Below are 20,764 nucleotides of genomic sequence, written 5' to 3' on the forward strand. Positions count from 1 at the left end.
GGACACCTCAAAAACTGCATCTATGCATTTAACACTTGCACATGTATGGTCATTGACTCTTTATTCGGGAATTATTTTAAAAGACGGTCTTAAGTAGGAATTTAAGATACGACTAAGCTCTTCAAATTATCCTGCCAGGCTGCATTCCCCCAGTTGCAGAGGATAAACGTTTGTATAATCAACATCGATGCCTCTTCAGAATACACTCCGTTATTCTCAAATCTACAAACCTTTACATATAGTCACATGAATATACAAATATTTACTAATGCGCTAATAGCCAACTTTACATAACAATTTTTACTAAAACACAAATAGCCATGCCTGTTTTGTTATCCTATCCTTCTCATATAATAAATACTGTAACATAAAAATTGCTGTCTTGCATCAGACCAAAGGTGTCTGTAAAGCCAATATTCAATGTCTGAAAAGTAGTGAACACCTAGGGATGAATACTTGCACAAAATGAACTCCTAGTCTATAGCTTCTTTTTAAAGGGTTTTAAAATAGTGTTTAAAACCTGATGTGTTTTCCTCCTATGATTCTTCCTTATTGTAATTTTCCCTTTTTTTCCCCCTTACCTAAATCTCATGTTTAAAGGATTTATAGCTTTGTCACAATTCCACTGTTTTATTAAACTCTTTCACTTTTCCCTGACACTGTTCTTAAGGCTTATCTTCTTTAAAACAAAATTCTAGATCCCATAAATGTTCTTCAGTTTCCTGACTTTGCTTTTATATCTCATTGTAATCTTCTCTTCAAGTAAATGACCTGATGTGTCCAACTAGCCATCTCCCTTCTCACTTCCTAATAATCTATTCACATTCTTGTTTATCTCTTACAAAACATTATTTCCCCCCCCCACCCTCCTTCCCTTTTCTTTCATTCAACCTTTAGGGTTTTCTTAAACTTAGGGAAAACAGACCAAGTTTAACACTTTTCTTCTTCCTGGCTTCCGAGATGGGTAAGGAAAGAGATTAAGATTAATCAGGACCTGAGGACACTTCGGAAATAAAGGGGCAGACAGGATGGTCTTCATTTAAATCATAAAGAACCCAACCTGCTGGCAAGTACAATCAAGAGCTTAACTGGGTCACTGCAGAGTAGGGGATAGCTGACAGGCAAAGGCTCATCCCTTCCAGTGAAGTCACAGAAATGCCGTATCTCTGAGTAAAGGACCATGCATAGGCTAGCAACAGTCAAGGAGTAAATAGGCATCAGGCAGAAAAAAAGGGATGCCTCAGAAGTCGACTACAGAAAACCAAAACAGTAACACATGTGCTTTACATAAATGGTAAAACTCTAAGAATTAAGATGGGAGAGCCGAAATGTCTAGTCTTGAATGGGAACATCAATATAATTGTTTATGGCAAATTTGGAGAAGGAAGGCAACTAATGGGCTGCTGTAAAATGAATACGCATTTCCTTGATATCTAGTCTTTGCCGGTGATGGAATAGAGCTACGTGTTAAGAAGTGTTACAGTCAATCAGATTAGCAAGTTAACTACATAATGTACTGTATGTGTGATGCAGAAGCCCTTTGGACTGGAATTGCAGGCATAAACAGGAAAAATAGCCTATTAGATTTTATTATTGACATCCCAATCAAGGTAATGATATGACTGCGGAATCCAAAGAGATCAGAGAAAGTCAGGGAAATACATTAGTGATGAGAAACTCCAGTTATCCCTGCATTTACATTTGAAAAACTTCACACAACGCCATAGGGCAGAAACAAACTTCTTACGTATAAAAAAATCCTACTTCATGGAGGGGTGGGTTAGTGAGCACACAAAAGAAGCTATGCTTGACTTGGGCCTGACTTTGTTTAAAACGTACAGAAGAGCCAAAATCCTAAGTAGTCAAATGAAATAACGTTTAAGGGTTACTTTTCCACAATAATTATCTCTCATCTTCATACTGATCTACCAGGAAATCCTTACCGCTGCCTGATTTACTGACACATTGTGACTAGGTCCCTTCCTTGCTGTCTTTTGTGTCATTCATCGTTTCCTCATTTTAACACGATGTCTGGTGTAGTTATCCACAACCACTTTCACATTTGCCTCCTGATGTCTTTTACCACAGCTGCATCTAAAACTCTGAAATGTGCAACCCTTCTTACCTTTTTTTTTCCTTCTCTATTCAGTTGGCTGTCTCATTAAAGTAATGTAGATTAAACTAAATAGTCCATAAACCCCACAATTCTAGTTTTCTTCTGGTCTGCCTTTATTTTGATACTATGTAATCACTTAATATCATATTCGTTGGAGAATTTTTCAATGCAAGTGCCCTCATTTTTTCTACTTTCTCCGATTCATGCAGAATGATTTATTTATTCTTTTTCCTTCACTTACTTCTTATTCTTCCTACATGAAACCCTTCATGTAATTCTTTTCTCTTTTTCTATTTTAAGCTATGCTAATTTAAAGTGTTTTGCAAATCATCCTAAAGACCATGAGATCAGTTAGTCTTTTCCTCTAATGAGTACAGCAGGAACAAAAGCATTGACTTAAAAATAGCTCCAACTAGTTTAATATGCATCAGCCTGGCTATTCATATCCATCCCCTGCGATCTAAACATTAAATCAAAGATGTTGAACTCAAATGTTAGCACAGACTCTTTTTGTTTTTCCCCATGTATACACCTGTATTTAAATTGCTCCCCCTAAGCCAGGGGGTTTCACATAATCCTTCATCTGAATCAGTGTTTCAATAAAAATGTTAAAATAAAATAGTGATAGAACATAGATCTGGAGGTCTGAAACCAGTTTTTATTATTAATACTCCTCTATTTTTTAAAATGATGGGGCAATGATATTTTCCTAGTTTGTAGAAAAGATTATTCTATTCTTTGCTAATGTAGGCTGATAAATATGCCAAACTGCTGACAGTTACATGAAAATTTAATACAGTATAGCCTAAACCCCATTTTTGTCACTCAATTTAACATGACTTTTAGTAACGTTAATAGTTCATTTCCTGTTTATACACAGACTGTTGGCATCTAAAATAATACTAATAATGACATTTTAATCTGCCTTATTCTCACAAATTATTTCTGATACAAAATGGTTCCAAGAACAGTTTAACAAAACCACAGTATTAAACAATGACAAACAATGCCATAAGGTTTTGTATCATAGAATCAGAATATTGATTTATGTTTGCAAAGGAAATAGTCACGTTCACCAAGACGTCACATATCCTAACTAACAAACATTGCATGGTAACCTCATGCACAGAGAACTTCAGCATTTACACTGGTCGTGAAGTTTCAGGATTAGAGCTATAGAGAGACAGAAGTAAAATTGTCTCTTAATTCCCAACCTTCACCACCACAGAAACGTTCACAACACATTACAGCACAGAAAAATATTAATAAGGAAAGTGGTTTATGGAATGCTAACTGCTTCAAATTCAGGTAACCATCTTTTGGTGTATTTTATGCAAAAATGGCAAAAAAAAAATTGCTGAAAGAAAACACAAAAAAAATTTCCCTGTTTTGAGCTCTTCCTTCTTCAATGCAATCCTCAACTGGATTTACTGTCTGCGAATACTGTCTTCTTTTCCTCTGCCTATTACAGATTAGCATCCTAGCTTTCAACTATCCTCTTCTTTAGTCTCTTCCGTAACATAATAATCCCAAGAAAAATTTCCTGTTTCTATTACCTATGTTGAAAAATGTTGTTTGTCAAAGTGTCAGGGAGGACAAGGTGGCAGCACATTCTCAGCATTGCATGTGTAAGTGTTCCAATTTCAAAACCACAGTAATAATATCTAGAAAGCAAGAAGCACACCTTTTTTTTGTCCAGGATTTCTCCACTCTCAGTGATTTACAAAGAAAGTGCATGCACTTTGCTATTTACTATCTCTAATCCAATTCTTGGATACGCTGAGTTTCTCGCTATGTGTATATGCAAGTAGAAGCATAATGCAGGTAGTCCTGTATTGATGAGAGTACTTTGTATTTAAAATAATTCTAAATAACAATTCTAAAGAAATGAATTGCAGAGAATGCATTAAAGGGTGCCTCATAAGACATATAAAACAAGTAACAAAAATAATAATGAAAATTCTCTGGGGAAACAATGTACTTGAAAGTCACTATTCTCTGAAGATTCTCTATGTAGCCTCTCTCTCAAAAAAATAAGAATAATAATTTACAGAACTTTTTATCTTAATTCTAGAACTGATAGAACCTGAAACAAACATAAAATTCTCATATTTTTTTTTCAAATGTTTTGTACAGAATTTAGTAAATTAAAGGAGAACACTTTATGGTGAGCCTAGGACATATGAAGTTATTTTTGGCAGTAGGACATGAACAAAATGTGTGACATTTTTGGCATGAAGATGAAATGCAGTTTCCCTCTTTCTTACAAAGAAAATAATCCATAAGAAGATGATAGGGATCAAAATCCTACAATGTTCAACAAGGTTTTGATGACAGAGACAAGTTACTCCTAGTTTGCCAATTTAATTTGCTATATAATAGCAAATAACTTTTCAAATCATCTTCAAAAATAGCTAATAAATATTTTAGTGCACTGTCTCTGTAATATCTAGGTGATTTCTTTTGGGAATCTACTCATATTTCTTAAACTCCTATTTACATTTATTTTGTAATGAACAGAACTCTAAGGAGATCACCTTTGATTCATGCTATTGCCTAAACAACAGAGAAATATTATGTATTTTGTATGACCACATAAAGTATTTTGCAATTTAAAAAAAAATATTTTAGGGAAATAGCAGTATTTTTGTAAGCTTTCTAAAAATTTCGAAAAATGAGATCATCCAGATGAATGCCTGCACTAAGACATAGATTATTTATTTCTTCCAGACAATGGTAAATTCACTACCAGCAATGTGTGTTTGTAAGTTGTTATGTGTGAAAATGCACATTTAATTTACATATTTCACTTGCTGTCACTATTAAAGAAAACAATGTGGCACTACACCAGCCTGCTGTAAGTATTATCATGTCTTCTGGAGTAGTTATCAGCAGTCTGTGGGAATCACAATAATTCATTTCTGTGTGGCTGATGAACCATAATTAGCTTTACTGAACCAACAGCGATGGAGAGAAGCTGTATTACTGTACATAATTAGTAGGCGAGCTGATTGGGATCAATCCCAACAGATATACATTCTCTCCATGTTGTGAAAGAAAGGGAGAAAAGAACAATCTCTAAATATATTACAGTAGTCTCAAAGGCTGCTCTTACCAAGGCTGGTTGTGGTAGTTCTGTTGGGACCCTCAGATCAGCTGTGCACCAGACCAGACAGCCTCAACATCCAGCTAAATACCACCCCTCTCCCCTTCCCACAGTCCCTGTCCTGGTGACAAGATGATGTAGAATCCCCTTTTGAGACTACTGGGACTGATATGACGTTAGCAAAGTAAACAGGTTCTTCCCTGACAGTGTTTTCAGTATGCACCACTGTGTCCCAAAATCAACCTGTCTGCTTATAAAATAGGATATAAAATAATGTCTACTTCATATATAATTTTTTTTGGAGAATATTTCATCAATTTTCATTTAGTGGAGAGACAATAATTTTTTACTCATTTTGATACAAACATCACAATTTTACATGGTTAGACGTACTCTTCCTACTGTAAGTATAGTACGAATATGTATTTATCTAATTCTGTGAACTAGTTAGATCTAGTTAATGTGTTCAAGACATTTAGTGAATTATTGCTCCAACATTTTTACTTTAAACTGTAAAGAGAAAGGAAGTGCATTTTTATGGTAACATTTAATTTTTTTCCAAATTCCCATTAATTTGGCTTACTGGAAAGTGTTCATTATTATACCCAAACTTTTAATTACACATCTCAGATGTGTACTTTTAATTAACTGATGACATTTTCTTTGTTCAATTATTATAGTTCAATACGACTGTCATAAACTTATAAATTTTAATTAAAGCGGCCCCAATCTCTAGCTATATAATGTTCACACAGGAATTTGCCAAAAGGCTTAGCAGTAAATAAACCAACAGTGAATAATCCCTGAATTGCCAGTGGGATTTGTTTAACAAATTAACATTTGTGTGCAGATAATGAGGTTCTACAACTTAACACATCCAGCAAAGATTTAGCACAATCATGTTTTAAAAAATGAGTAATACTCTGCAATTTACTTAATTAGTTCTCACATTACTATTACATATTAGGTGGTGAAAGAGAACCGGATTTACACATTCACTAGAACACACACATTCACTGGAAGAGTATTTCATATGCTGCATCATTTTATTTATATCAGAATATGATGAAAGGTTTGGTTTAGGATATCTCTTCCTCGGTTTTTGAGCCAGAAGCCAACGGTAAGGAAATTCCCTGACTCCTAGGGAAGCCTCCCGGCAGCGGGGACCCTGCAGAAGCTCATCTCCCTGTGAGGCTAAATTTCCTGGCAGTCCCTAAGCTTTCCAAAGGGCATGCGTGTAGAATGACACTCGTTAGATCGACTGCATTAAAGCTGTTTGAGTTGGATAATATGCGAGAATTGGTAAGGGCAATCAGAGCTTCTAAGAAAGAGAGAGTCAAGCAAGCTGAAATTATCACAGGTCATTTATATTTTGCGGATAGGATTTGGATTGGCACTCGCACACATATGGCTTCTGCAACTTCCAGAGGAAAAAGCTTCATCATTTTGAACAAAAATAAACTTTAAAAAAATAGAAAATTGGGAAAATACGTGCAATTTGATTGCATCAGTTTAGCAGGACAGATTGATGAGCCAAGTGTATAATGGATCAAAAGTACAGATGCTGCTTTTTGAGGAAGTGCTCGTGAGCATTGTAGTACAGGAGGTGGTATGCACGGATAGCAATAGCACAGTAGAATTAAGATGACATTGAGCTGACTTTATTTTAAAATAGTAATTTTATGTTTTCCAGAAGTGCGAGAGGATTCTCTACCAAAAAAAAAAAAAAAAAAGTGCAAGGTACCTATTGCTAGCGGACAGGTCAACCTGGTAGGACATAATATTTTAAATCTAGACATAATATAATGCTTAAGTTTTACAACCATTAAGGAAAAACAGAGCAATTCCTGGTAATAAAGAACCTTTATATTCCTACACGTGCAAGAATAAAGTAACATATACACTAATGACTCTCATATGAACCTGACAAAGCAGATCAACTCTGCCTTGAAGGAGAGGAAGTGAGTGAACGCTGCTCTGGTCTGGATTTCACACCCTCAGCCTAAATTGGGAACGGTGTGTGCAGCCCCTGAAGCTAAATGTGCACTCACTGATGCAATGACTGAATGACATGCTTTGCACAGTGGTATATTTGACTGGAAAGAGGAAACGGTTGCTGCAAAAACACTTGAGGAATTAAGCTTTGTTGACTTAATTACAGTTTTCAATGCTTTTGGGGCGTCCAGTTTAGCTTCCCTCTGCAAGATACATAATGGCTTTAGTATATCATGAATTAGATTGAACTAGGATAAGGGGACATCTCACTGACATGCTAGTTTGTTCCAGTAACGCACAATTTATGGCCTGATATAGATAAGAAATACAGTCTGATAAGAAATAGAGATTTCTTCTTAATAGAATATTTACAGGGTCCAGGGGCTAGGCATGCAAGGAAGATGACATGCGGATCAATTCAAAAATTTTATCTGGAATGCTGGATGGAGTCACTTTGATTTAGAAAGGTATATGGTCATTTTTTCACATGTCCAGCACATGAAAGTTATGGCACAGGCTTCAAGGCACGGCCACCCTCATGAACTGGAAATGCCAGATAGGCAATCTGGTTAACTTGAAATACGATTATTAAAAATTCGATGAAACTGGGAAAGTGGACACAGCACAGCAGAAGAATATTCCTGTTAGCAGGTATGCCCAGTAAGAGTCATCAGAACCAGCTCTGTGTTGGTCTTGGCTCGTAAAGGCTTGGCACACTTTGGCCACGTGTGGTACAGTAAACTTCAGTTGCAGTTAAAGGTCCAGATTCCCCAAAATCAGGCAATTGAACAATGAAATGTGGACTGTGGTGACATCCATGCTGGCTCTCCTGATGCATTTTTGGAGCAGGCACATTATCCTGTTTGAGACCAAGCAGAAATAAGGCTAATGCCTGCATCTCCAGGCCCTCTGTAGCAGCTGGGGCCACAATTAACAATTTAGGAGAAGTATATTGTAGAATCTGCTCATATCTCTTCTTTACTCACTGGTGACCAAACCTACTACACTAATCATTTCAGCAAGGCTGAGAGATTTCAGAGGCTGGATTTAGCAGGGGGGGGGGGAAATAAATATCCAGGCGATAGCATAGCTGTGTGAGCACAGCAAGTGTTACCTGCCTGGTAAAGAAAACACGAGCTGCTGGAGGTGAGTGAGCCCTATGGCTACTGCCAAAAGAAAAGGATTAAATAAAACCCTGGGGTCTCTGCAGGATTCAGAGCTGAGCTGAGTTCTAGGAGCTGAGTTATTAATTTTATGAAGCCTTTTAACCCCACAAAAGTATCGATTAAATGCCAGACGTGTAAAGATGTGGGGTAAACACCCTCTCTTCAGATGACAAGGAAGTTCTGCACGTCATTTAAATCACCCGTGACTTACTTTCGTTCACTTGCATGTCCTCACTAAACATGTATGGATCTCACTACATTGAGAAAAATCTCTGTTTATCATTTGTGTCAGTAGTTCCATCAGGTGTTAGAAGCAGTTTCAAGTATAATTAATCAACTTCAAGTATTCTCATTTTCTAATATTTAGTCATTATTAGTGATGTTAACTATGAGCAAGATTATTAACCCTCAAGTACTCAGAACCGAAAAATCCTCTGTTTGGCACACAACACACTGATAGATTTGCATTCACTTGGATTTTTGCCACCACGTCTCAGTAAATAAGAGGAGGCTCCAGAGAAGCCAGCATAGTAAGTGAAGCTAAATTACTAAACTATAGAAGCAAAAGTTAATTAGTAAGGAGTGCTGAGGAAATCATTGAGATCTAAGCCTCCTCTGTCACAGAGATTAAGATACACAATTCTGCATTACAGGGAGCTCGCTCTGTTTGTGCAAAAGTCACAAACTCCTCTTCTAAAGTCAGGTACTGTACTTTTCTTTCAGAGACCAGGGTGTTGGTCATTTCATCACGTAGGAAAAAATGATTCCCACCATCTTCAGCAGCTGATAGGCTTCTGAAAAGAGACGAGACAGCAAACTCTTCTCTAGCTATTCTACTTTGAATCAAATATTTAAATATTCCTCGGAGCAGAAAACAGAATTCAACTTCTCCTTTCTCACATAATTATTAAGTTTTAGAGTACTTCTTATCACACTTTCCCTCTCTAGCCCAAGCACTAATTGCATTATACAAGCTACAACAGCCTGTGTGTTAGGGGCAAAGATCGACTGCCAAATACCCGCATTTTGACACATAGGATAATCTCCCTGAAGATAAGAGATGTGATTTCAAATTTCCTTCAGGAAAACAAAGGATCTGAATTCTGATCAACCAAGTCTTCCTGAGAATTAGATGAGTAAAATGCCTACTTTGTGAATTCCAGTAAGACAAAGGTAAAAGATTGAGGTCACACAACTCTGTAATTTAAGGAAGTATCTCCGTGTATGCACCTAAAAATTTAGAGGGAGAACTGAGATAAAGAGAGAGCAAGATGTGTGGGGTTCTTCCAGATGTAGTCTGACTGGACCTTACGCTTTACATTTCCATTTCTACACCTCAACATGTGCGTCTTCATATTGAATACTTATTTCCATGATTCCTTTTGTGGGGTGCAGCTTAATTCTGTTAAAACAGTGAGATAAGTGAATGAAAAGCACTATTGATTATAAAGTATATGGATGGTATATACTGCTATATCGCACATAGTTTAAGTATGGACAAAGCAAATAAGTTAAAAAGAGAAAAAAAAATCACAAACAAGGAATAAATTCAAACATTTAAATTAAGGCAGGTACAATAGTAAGATACAGCTGCTCAGAAATATTTACCAAGGAGAGAGGCTCCACAGGTTCCTCCGTTCTGGCAGTAATTGTAGCAATGGTTAGTTTCACACCTTTCACCGGAGTAACTTGGCCAGCAGTGACATCGGGGATCCCCTTTCTCATTTATAACGCACTTTCCTCCATTTTCACAGGTTAATTTACAGGCATCATCTGCAGCAAGAGCACACACACAGAGTTGTTTTCAACAATCCCATTTCATGTAACTGGCAAAACAGAACCTTGCATCTTAAATAGAGCTACAGATCCCTGTCAATGAGGAGGAAAAAACCACTTTTCAAAATAGAGACAAGTAAACTATCACTTCTGTGTCCACAGTGCTAGAAAAAAATACACACTTGGGAGACCGTAAGCCCTCACTGAGAGCTGCAGCGTCGGTGGGGGCTGCACTAGCCTGTACAGCAGGGCTGTGGGCTTGTACCGTACCGAGCTGGGGGCCTGTGCTTGGCCCCCAAATTTGGATTTGCTTCATCCAAATGATGCCACAGGAAAGTTGACCTCCTTAGCACGTAAGTTAGTAATGACAGTATGGGTTCTTGCTTGAAACTATCATTCTTAGTTAGTTTAAGAAATGAAAAAATGAAAGTTGGTTTCACCTGGGGGATCTCAGAAAACTTCCCAGTCATCTTCTGGTGACTTCAGCCTTTTTCTATTTGATTTTTTGGATCTCTCTTCCACTCTCTCTATTAACTAACAACCTTCTTAACTAAACCCTATCCAAAATATTTAAAAGAAAATCATTCAGCCTTTAAATCCTCATAAAAAATTGATGTTTGCATACTAACTTGTTACTCCTAAGCCATATTTTGTGATTTATTGTTCTTCTCATCTGCTCAGTCTGTAAAATCACTGAGAGGAGATACTGCCTGCTGCTCTGCGTTCACCGAGTCCTTACAGCAGTAGTGCCACTGTCTTAGGGGTGAGGTACGAGGTGACACAAATTCTGATTAGGCCAGATTCAATCTTTCTATAAAGCTGTTTTGCAATTAGAGTTGTGCCTGTCTTGGAAATACTTTGAAAAATAGACCTCTATTAATTTCAGTGAACAAGATGTAAAATCATTCAATGACACCAACATAAATCAATTATAGACTAGCACGCATACAATGCTCAAACATCCAAATAATTGTAATCCTAAAGAAACAGACAAGCACCTTTCCAGCCCAAAGCATGCTGTCAGCAGTAAGACCTTTCATTTCTCACATAGCAAAACAAATCCTGTGAAGCCAGGCTGCTGCCTAACTAATCCAGCATTTGAACCTACATGGCTTTTAACAAGAGGGATACCACACACACTGAGAACTCTTCAGTAATATATCCACCAGCTGCAGATGTTTTGCTGAATTAATCTGTTTTACTTAAACAACTAATGAAAAAGAGTCAAGGTTCCCATTTGTCCTATTGAGGTCTAACATCGAGTGACACAGGCACGCCAACTCCTTTTTTTTCACGTTTAAAGAAATACATTGCATTGGAAGTGCAGAATTTAGGAATGACGGATATCCTCTAGCTGAATAGTTCTCTCCAGCACGGACTCTGCAAAGTTCAGTAATATAACCGTGCTTAGGCAGCAGCCTTTTCTTTGGATGCACCCAAGTCTCTCTTTCCTGCCCATGTACGCCCCTCCTCGGCAGGGTCTGGCTGCCTCCGTTCACGGCCAGTGCTGAGATGGTGCAGACATGTAACCTGGGATCAAACCTATTGAAACAAAGCTTCTGGGTACTGATCATCTTTCAGGCAATTGCATGACTCTCAAACTAAGCTGAAACTAGACCACAAATCTAAAAGTTATTGTGGGGGACCGACTGGCACATCATTATTTCAGGTGTTTACAATAAAAATATGAAATACCACATGCTCTTAATTTTTCGGTATCCACCCTGGATATATACATCTGCTGTAACGAAGCTACTTTGTATTTGGGAATTTGAGGATGCCTCTGTTTTATTTATTTGGGTGGTTCATTAAATCCTTTGATGTTCCATGAACCATTCTTCAGTTACTCATTATAGAAGTTGTTTAAATGGACAATGTAGCATATCTTATCGGAGGGAAGGTCTATTTTTATTTTGCTTATCTTATCTCTTTTACTTATCATTAGTCATGAGTTTATAGAGTGGAACTTGGTAAAAATGGAATAAACAACACTGAAGAGCACAGAAAAGTGCTCATTTTTATGAACCTTTCTGATAGCACATTAAAAATATGTCATATATATATCTTCTAGAGCAATTCCACAGAATTGATATAAAATTTGAAAAAAAAAGGAAATTAAGACAGACTATGAATTCAAGAGAAAAACAGAGTATCAAAACACATATTTAGAACTATAAAACATGAACTACAAAACATGAACTACAAACTTGAAAGTTACCCTAACCACACCAAGGAATACATGCCTTCATATTTACAGGAAAATATACTGAGCCAAAAAATTGCCCACAGTAAAGATTTTCTAATTTCAATTGGCTTTCAAAGATTGGGACACTCATGTCTTATACTTTTAAAATGCAGTATATGTTATAACTTTATGCAACGGTCAACTGAGAAGGTTCCTGAAAAAACATAACAGGTTGTAATACTTTGTATCATCATAGAATTATTAAAATTTGCTACTGATTTTGTTCTCTATAACACATTTTAAATTCAAGAGTTTCAACATAAATCTAATGTGAAACAGAGAAAAGTTACTACAACAATTTTGGACTTTCAATAAGCTACGAAATAGCATCGAAAGATGTAATGGATAAGCCAGTTTTAAAATACTATGTTAGACTTTAACAATATAGGGGTTTTAATGCTGCTGCTTTGTTGTCTGAAGGTAAATACAAGAATCAAATTACTCTTGCTTATTCACATCAACCGAGTACAAAAGGGGATCAGATGCCTTTGTGTGGGAGACAGGAGCAGAACCCAGTCCCGTAGGAGAAGACAGGTAGAAAAAGAATACAGGAGAGAAACACAGAAGAATTGTTACAAAAAGCTGAATATTCTTAATTTGAATTACTGAATAAAGACCTCTGAAAGAAGAGATAGGAACAGCTCTAGTAAGTACCCACTATTGGAACAAAGTTTAAAAAAAAAAAAAAAAAATCAGAAAGGTTTAAACCTGGAGTCAATTCAATACTGGTCTGAGCTTGCTGGAACCTGGACTCAAAGACCTCTCAGCTATATGACAGAAGTAAATAATTTCACTTGTTATACTCCTCCTAGTCTAGCTACTGGATCTCTCTAACATGAAAGAAAGGAAAGGGTTACAGGTCATGTAATTTCATACATTCTCTCCTAGCCTGGTTATTTAGTCTTCTGCTGCCTTGATTTGCCTATTTCAATCTTAATATATCTTTAATAAAGAATCAAATAACTTTGATTTGCAGTTTTTCTTATGTTTTACTTCCTGATATGACTTTTTGACACAAACATTAATGGACTTATGGCTTATTTGCTCCATCTTTGACTCTTTCCTTTAACTGAAAGTAAAAGGAAAATCTTACACAGAAGAAACACTGATAAAGCAGCAAAACAAAGCTTTGTGAACTCCACTGGTATTTTTCCCTTCACTTGTTCAATTTTTTGATATTCCATCCCTCTCCCCCAATCACATACACATACATCCTTTATTGGCATTTCTATAACAACCCTTTCTTTCTTGAGAAAAATGCATCTTACTTTTTGCTATTTTTTTCCCTTTGAAATATCCACTGATTTCTGGACTAGGCAGTTAAATGGAGAGATGACGCTATGGAGCACAAGGTTAATGAACTACATTCTTTGGGACAAGAACAATTTCCCTCCCCACAGTGGAAAATACTCATCTCATGGGGCAGAACGGTATTTGTTCTTGCCTATCCTTCAGACAAAGGTGTAGCTCATCCTTCACTGAGCTGAATGTACCTATTAAAGACAGAGTGCAGAGTTCTAATGTTATGGTAAGGTTGTATAAATCTTCTCGTCCCTCCAGAGGAGGGCCTTACTATCTGCCAGCTTTCCATATGCTGAAATTTGTCAGAACAAGTTGTAACCCCCAAATTTTGTCCAAATGCTGTAAGACAGATCCTCCTCTTTGTTTTCCCTTCACATTTTTTTTCTTTTAAAAATCTGTTTGCTTCACAATTTGAAATGGAAGAGAAGGGCTAAGAAAAGGATGCACAGTGAGAAAAAACTGACACCTACTGTAATGTAACCCGTTTTCTTTTGTTCTGGGAAATACCAGTCCCAATGGAAACCCCTTTGTAAATACAGAAGTATTTACAATTTACAGAAGTAAATACTGCTGTAAACAAAAGATTTTTTTCAAACCAGAAGCAGATTTCTGCGTGACCCCTGTTCTATCTGATATCTAAAAAGACTGAAAGCAGGACAAACCCCAAGAAGATAGCATGGATTGAACTGGCATAGCTTTTGCTAGTACAGCTCCCTGAGGCAGACTTTGTGGGTGAAAAAGAAGGTATATAGGGATTAACCTCTACATCCCCAGCCAAAGCACTTGGTCTGCCTGCAATCTATGTGTGCAGTGGGCAAGTCCCCACAGAAATGTGCTCAAGGAAACACCATGATAAATTAAATGTTTCATCTCTGTTCAGAAGCAATGTCAGACCCGAGTCTTCATCGTTTTTCTCAGACTTTTCACCCAGCCAAGAGAGCACAAATATTCCCTTCTTAAAATGAAAGTGATAAACGTGCAGCTCCAGTACACGGAACGCTTGGAAGCGTTCATTACTCTTGCTCATTCAGCTGCGGTACACACTGTCTTCCTCCAGTGCAAGTCTCTGCGTTTTCATCCTCTTGGTATGTTTTTAGCTTCATTGTGCTACAGACAATTAGATACAAGAAACCTAATGGATGCAAATCCAGCGGTCTCTTTTAGGAAAATGAAGTGCTACTCTACCCATTTGAAAACTAAAGGGTAGCTTCCAAACTGAAAAAGTCAGGCCTGCTATAGTAAATAAATAAACCACAAAAGAACTGTGCTCTGTCAATCATAATCATCTAGGGAGAAATGAGCTGGAAGCTTACCTAAGAAAACACAGGAACTCATTTTGTTATAAAAACATTCTGAATGATACAACACACATATGTTGCAATAACTCCGGCTTGAAAAAGCCAAATCAAACCCAAAAGCTGTTTCTCATCAGTTGTGTGAGATGCTGGTGAAACAGCTGTCTGAAGCAATGTGGATTCAGTCTTACAGAAAGCCACTGAGGATTCAATATTTAGAATTCCTCACGTAGGACTTATGAAGAAAAAACAACTCAATGGATGAAGCCAGTAGTAATATTATGCAGAATTTCAAGACTCAGCTCAATTTTCTTTTGTTAAAGAAAAACCCCAACAATCCAGTGAACAAGAATCTGAGTCAGTTTTTGGGATACAATCACAGGAAACAGAGCAAGACTGAGATTACCTCCCAGTCACCAACCTTAAGGTAGACTGACTAATAAGAAATTGTACAAAGCGTGCAAGGCACCTTTACAATAGTCATGCCAAAAACTACCAAAATGAAGAATGGCATAATAATGTTGAAAATAATAATTATTTGGTAGAAAGGATTTTTCACAAGGATACAGACATATGCATTGTCAAAACAGAATCTTCAAACACAGACTGTCCTGTGGACACTACTCAAGATGGATGGGAACTGGAGATGGCTGTCCCATTTTGACTCTGTCAAGTCATGGTAATCCACTACTCGTTTCCTTACTACATTTTAAAAGACCGAAAACACTTAAAGACACTAAAAAGTATTATGAATGCTCAATATACTACTGTTTACTATTGTAATTTGAATACTAGTTCTTGATATCCACAATTACTACTAATTTGTGAAACTAAAAGACTTCTTACATGACTTGAAATAGCTACTGTGCAAGTACAAAACAACTAGTACACCTCACTTCTATTGCTACATGAATGATGTCAACTAAGAGAGATTTAAAAAGCTGAGTTTTCAGATCTGTAAATTAGTGGTAGTCTATTTTTGAACACATAAAATATAATGTACGTAAATCATTGTAACCTATCTACTATACAACTATTGCATTGTGATCAAACCAGTAACAAAAATCAAATGAAGACATCAGTTAAAAAGTGTTTCACAGATCCTCATGTCTCTCAAATCTTCTGGATTTCATTCTTTTACGGACAAACCGGAAGACCACCAAAATCAACAGGAATATTTCAGCTGACTTTGAATAAGGATTTCATTGCAGACCAACAAAAAAGTATGACTATACAACCTCTCTTTGGATTAATGTCAGGTCACTCTTCTACAATATACAGGTTTTGACAGCCATGTAAGGCAGGAATTGCTGTTTTGGGTTGCTGACATCCATAACTATGCCAAAAATGTTCTGAGACATCGAAGACAATATAATGCTAGATTTAAACAAGCTGAATGTATGCAGTTTGGAATATTTCAGATACATTTTCTAGCTCTTCATCAGAAAAGGAAAGGAAGACTATGGCTCCTATTTTTTTTATTCCATACTGTATAACTTCCTAAAGGAAAAGAACCTGGTTTAGAACTTGACTTGTCTTTTGTTTGCAGGCTATTAGTGACCTATTAATGGCAAGTGGGTTGTCAGCCAGCCATTAATTACAAACCTGTATTAATTCAAGATGCCGATCTTGAGGTCAACTCTGATTTTTCCAGCAACCTCTGCTGATCTTGGAAGCCTAAGTGGAGTGTCAGCATGAGACAAACATTTAACATCCACTTCATACTTTTTTTAAAAAGTCAAAATAGTGCAAAAACATACACTTGTTAGTGTGCTATGACACTGAGGCTAGTTTCAAGTCATAATTTATAATCTGTGAGGCTACAAAACCTGCAATCTACTGTTACAAAAATAACATACAAGAAAAAAATGTACAAAAAAACCTATGCTAGACATTACTTGAAATATAATTGTAATCAGAAAACTAAGAAACACTTATTCAGCAGCCCTTTAAAAAGGCATAACAGATATTGCAGTTGTGGGAAGATACTGAAAAGTATCAATATATTAAAAATGCTTCACTAGGCATTCTCTGTCTATCCATAAAAAATTACAACCAGCAGTGAAATAATTTAAAAGCCTCTTCAGATCTTTCTCTAATAAAAACATACCTTCCTGAAAACTTCTACCATGGCATAATCCTTTGCCCCACTAGTAAAACTGTAGCATTACTGAAGTTACGGGTTCAAATTACTACCAATCACCAGTGAAAAACAATATTCTTTCATTTGTCTTTTCTTCAACACCTCAGTAGTAACTATGGGCCATTTGAAATAATTTTTAGGTGGTACCGTATCAGCAGAAAATCTTGACAAGTATCCATCTCAGATGAACAAAGAGCTGACACTTGGAGGGGCAGGGAGGGTGGATGCTCTCTGAAGGCAAAGGGTGTTTAGACTGATTTGTCTCAAGAGTTAGAAACCCTGTATGGTATACTACTGTTTTCTATTACATCTACTTCAGTGACATCACTTCTCCCCTAACAGTGGAAATTGCTGTAAAACAGCTGTAAACTACTTTATAGTTATATAGCTATTACATCAATACACATTGATAGGTATTCAGCCAAGAGCGTACAGTAATAAAGCTTTCATTTACTGTATTTTTGCTACAGCATGGTGTAGTACAGATAAAAGTTGGTACTGTAAATGCATTGCATACACTGTACTCCTACATAAGCAAAAAACATGACTGGGTTGTTATCTAGGACAAGTTTTCTAATATTGTTTTACTCTCTAAATTATTCTTAAATTTCTTGATACAGAAAGAGAAATGCTGCTAGACAGGATAGCTTTATTAATACCACATCATAAACCACTAAAACACAGTTGTGTTATTTCAATATTTAAAGACTAGGCAGTATAAATGAGATTTTCTCCACAGAATGATGACATTTCAGGTAAATTAATTTAATTGCTAAATTGAGCATTTTAAGTACTGAGGATCTCGCCAAAATATGTATCACTTACACTTCTGAGCCTGGAATTAAACATTAGAAAAACATCCTAATACATTCTGACTTCTCATACACATAAGAAATCCCATTCTATGATTTCCAGAACCTTTTAAAATTCAAGCTGGCTAAGAATTCATTCCAGCAGTCTGACCACCTTAGGTTTGGCCTCAGTTAGAGTGTGAATAATTTTAGAATACTTAATAATATTCTTCTATGGAAAAGAAGATATTTTCCCCCCTAAAATATAGCATTAACTTAGTAGCTCTTTTACCTTATAGTCATTATAGATGTTACTGAAAGATACAATTTTAGATAAAAATATTTCAGCTGTTTCTTTCTTTTTTGCCTGTTACTTCAAAGTCATTATTATTTTCTATGCTGCTCTTACTGCCTTTTGACTATTTCTGCAGTCTAAGCAGAGGTGTTTCTTGATAGTCTTTAAGGTTATTTTTTCCTCCTGAATGGTTAATGTTTAATTTGGAATCCAAAACGCTTCAGAGCTTTTCAAACTTCTTTTGGTGAATATATATACACATTCACTTTTAAACATCATCTTGTATCAGTTCAGCTGAAAGCTCATTTTTCATTTTGATGAATATAAACACTTTTTTTGAATCAGGTGTTTTGCTTCTTCATATTTCGTTTCCATTTCAGATAAGTAATATTTATATTGAACAACATCACAAAACTCTTAACTCGCAGGCAGTCAGCCTTTTGCAATGACAAAAACTGACCGGTAGTTTATTTTCTGGTTCTCATGCGGTTTTCAATACCTACCTAAGAGGCTCTGATCAATGCATGTTCCATTCACCAATGATTTTCCTTCTGGACAAGCACATGTTGCACCAGAAGGGTTGAGTAAACAAATGAATTCACATGTCAGGTCCAAGCATGGATTAGGCACTGTTTAAAAAGACAAAATATTAAAAATACTGATTTATTTATTTATTTATTTATTTTAGAATTACACTGTGTTCTAGAACTAGGAAAGAAAATAAATAATCAGATATAAAAATTCTGATACACTTCCAGTTTCCAGGATATCAACAGCCTGAAGTCAGCGAATGCACTCACTCAAATAGCAGTGCAAGACTCACGGCAGTGCAAGACTCACACCAGGATAGAATTTATTCCATTAACAAAAAATGTATTGGTAATATGCAGTAAAAAGCCTCATCTGAATGTGGCTAGAGGTATTTGTGTTCAGCTCTCTTCTAATTTTTTTATACCTCATTTACAGTGTGGGTACACAAGGCAAGCATTTGTCCAATGTCCTTTCAAATGAGAGAAAATGCATCAAAAAATCTAAATCAAACTTATATAAGGAAATATGACTAAAACTATTTTCAGTTTGTACAATCAGGTTCTGTTTTATATTTAAACAACTTGGTTACTTTATTTTTCCCCCCTGAGGCGAACTTGCTCAATACTGAGTTTAAAGTAATTATGCTTACTCACAGTCCATTTGTTTGTAGCGGTGAAAAATCAAGGCACTTTTTGCTTTATCAACATCCACACTTAGATATTCTACAAGGCTCCTGCCAAATTTGTGTACTCTAAATGCACCATTTTTAGGACCTGCGCCATATATGTAATCCTCAAAAACGTCAATTCTATGTGGATGCAGTAAACCTTAAATAAAAATGAATAAATACAAATACATATTCATATTCAAATAATAAACAACTTTGTTTTAATAACAACTTCAATTGCATTATTGCAATTACTACCTAAAGACATTATTATTCAGACAGCTTGTTTTATACCCACAAAGATTGCCTTTAAAAAAGCAATCTTCTTAAAAGGAACTCTTCCCATACTACACACAACTAAAATCTCAAGCTTTGTATTAGCTTTCCACACAATTCAGCCTCAGAAACTGGTTGATTATTGAAAAGTAGGGAAACCCTACAGTAACAACTAGCTAATTAGAACATGCTTAGGTACAACACTTTAACTAGAAGTATGTGGCAAGGAAGAAACAGATTATTTTGCTGTACGTAAAAGAAACTATTCTGACAAAACATTTCTTCGGCTCCTTCTTAACATATTTGAAATGCTAGCTTTTGTACTACACTTATTTTAATTCATAATCATAGTAAATTAATGCAAAATAAAATGTTAAGACTTTACAACTTTCTCATTTTTAAGAGGTACGAGTGCCAATTAGATCACATAGTTGGATTTCCTATGCACAACAGGCTGCAGAATTTCACACATTTACCCATGTAAAAAAGCAATAGCTTCTGACTAAAACTTCTTTGCCAGAGATGCATCTCTTCTTGATTTGAAGCCATAAAGAAACAGAATCTACCATTCCTTGTGATACCTTGTTCCTACTATTATCCCCATTTACTGTAAAAATGGTTTTATATTTCACTTGTATTTATTTAGTTTCAATTATCAGCCTTTATTTGTTCCTACTGTTTTTCCATTCTGTCAGTACTTGGTACTCAGTATTTTATTTCAATAAAAATATTTATGAATTCTAATCTGTTATTTTATGCTTGTTTAATTAAATGTGTTGAAGTTTTCAGTCTCATTGGAAAGCAATTTCTAAACTCCCCCAATTTTCTTTTGGTCTTATTTCTCTAATTTTTCCATAGTTACTACAAATGTCAACAGGAGACAAAAGGTGACATTGCTTTAGTGATCTTGTATTTCAGTATTAACTGCTATGTATGGAAGCAACAAAGTCTTTACATTCCACTTTCCCCTTTATAAACCCCAGATTTGCTGTGTTTGGCACAGCGTAGTATAGCCCTTCCATACTATAAAATATTTTCAGAGTCATCAACCTACATGCCT

The 20,764-nt window shown here is 36.0% G+C and overlaps 1 protein-coding gene across 3 annotated transcripts in view; it reads right to left on the bottom strand.

Annotated features, from left to right (window-relative positions):
• LRP1B (LDL receptor related protein 1B) overlaps positions 1 to 20,764 on the bottom strand; it is a 780,133-nt gene that overhangs the window by 32,523 nt on the left and 726,846 nt on the right. For all 3 annotated transcript variants that reach the window (XM_076343117.1, XM_076343116.1, XM_076343115.1), the window contains 3 exons: positions 19,415 to 19,588; positions 18,734 to 18,859; positions 9,992 to 10,156 (listed from right to left, as the gene is read on the bottom strand). In XM_076343117.1, the coding sequence (XP_076199232.1) occupies positions 9,992 to 10,156; positions 18,734 to 18,859; positions 19,415 to 19,588 (465 nt within the window). The remainder of the gene's footprint in view (positions 1 to 9,991; positions 10,157 to 18,733; positions 18,860 to 19,414; positions 19,589 to 20,764) is intronic.

This window comes from Aptenodytes patagonicus, chromosome 6, assembly GCF_965638725.1.
Source record: "Aptenodytes patagonicus chromosome 6, bAptPat1.pri.cur, whole genome shotgun sequence".
NCBI classification, from domain to species: domain Eukaryota; kingdom Metazoa; phylum Chordata; class Aves; order Sphenisciformes; family Spheniscidae; genus Aptenodytes; species Aptenodytes patagonicus.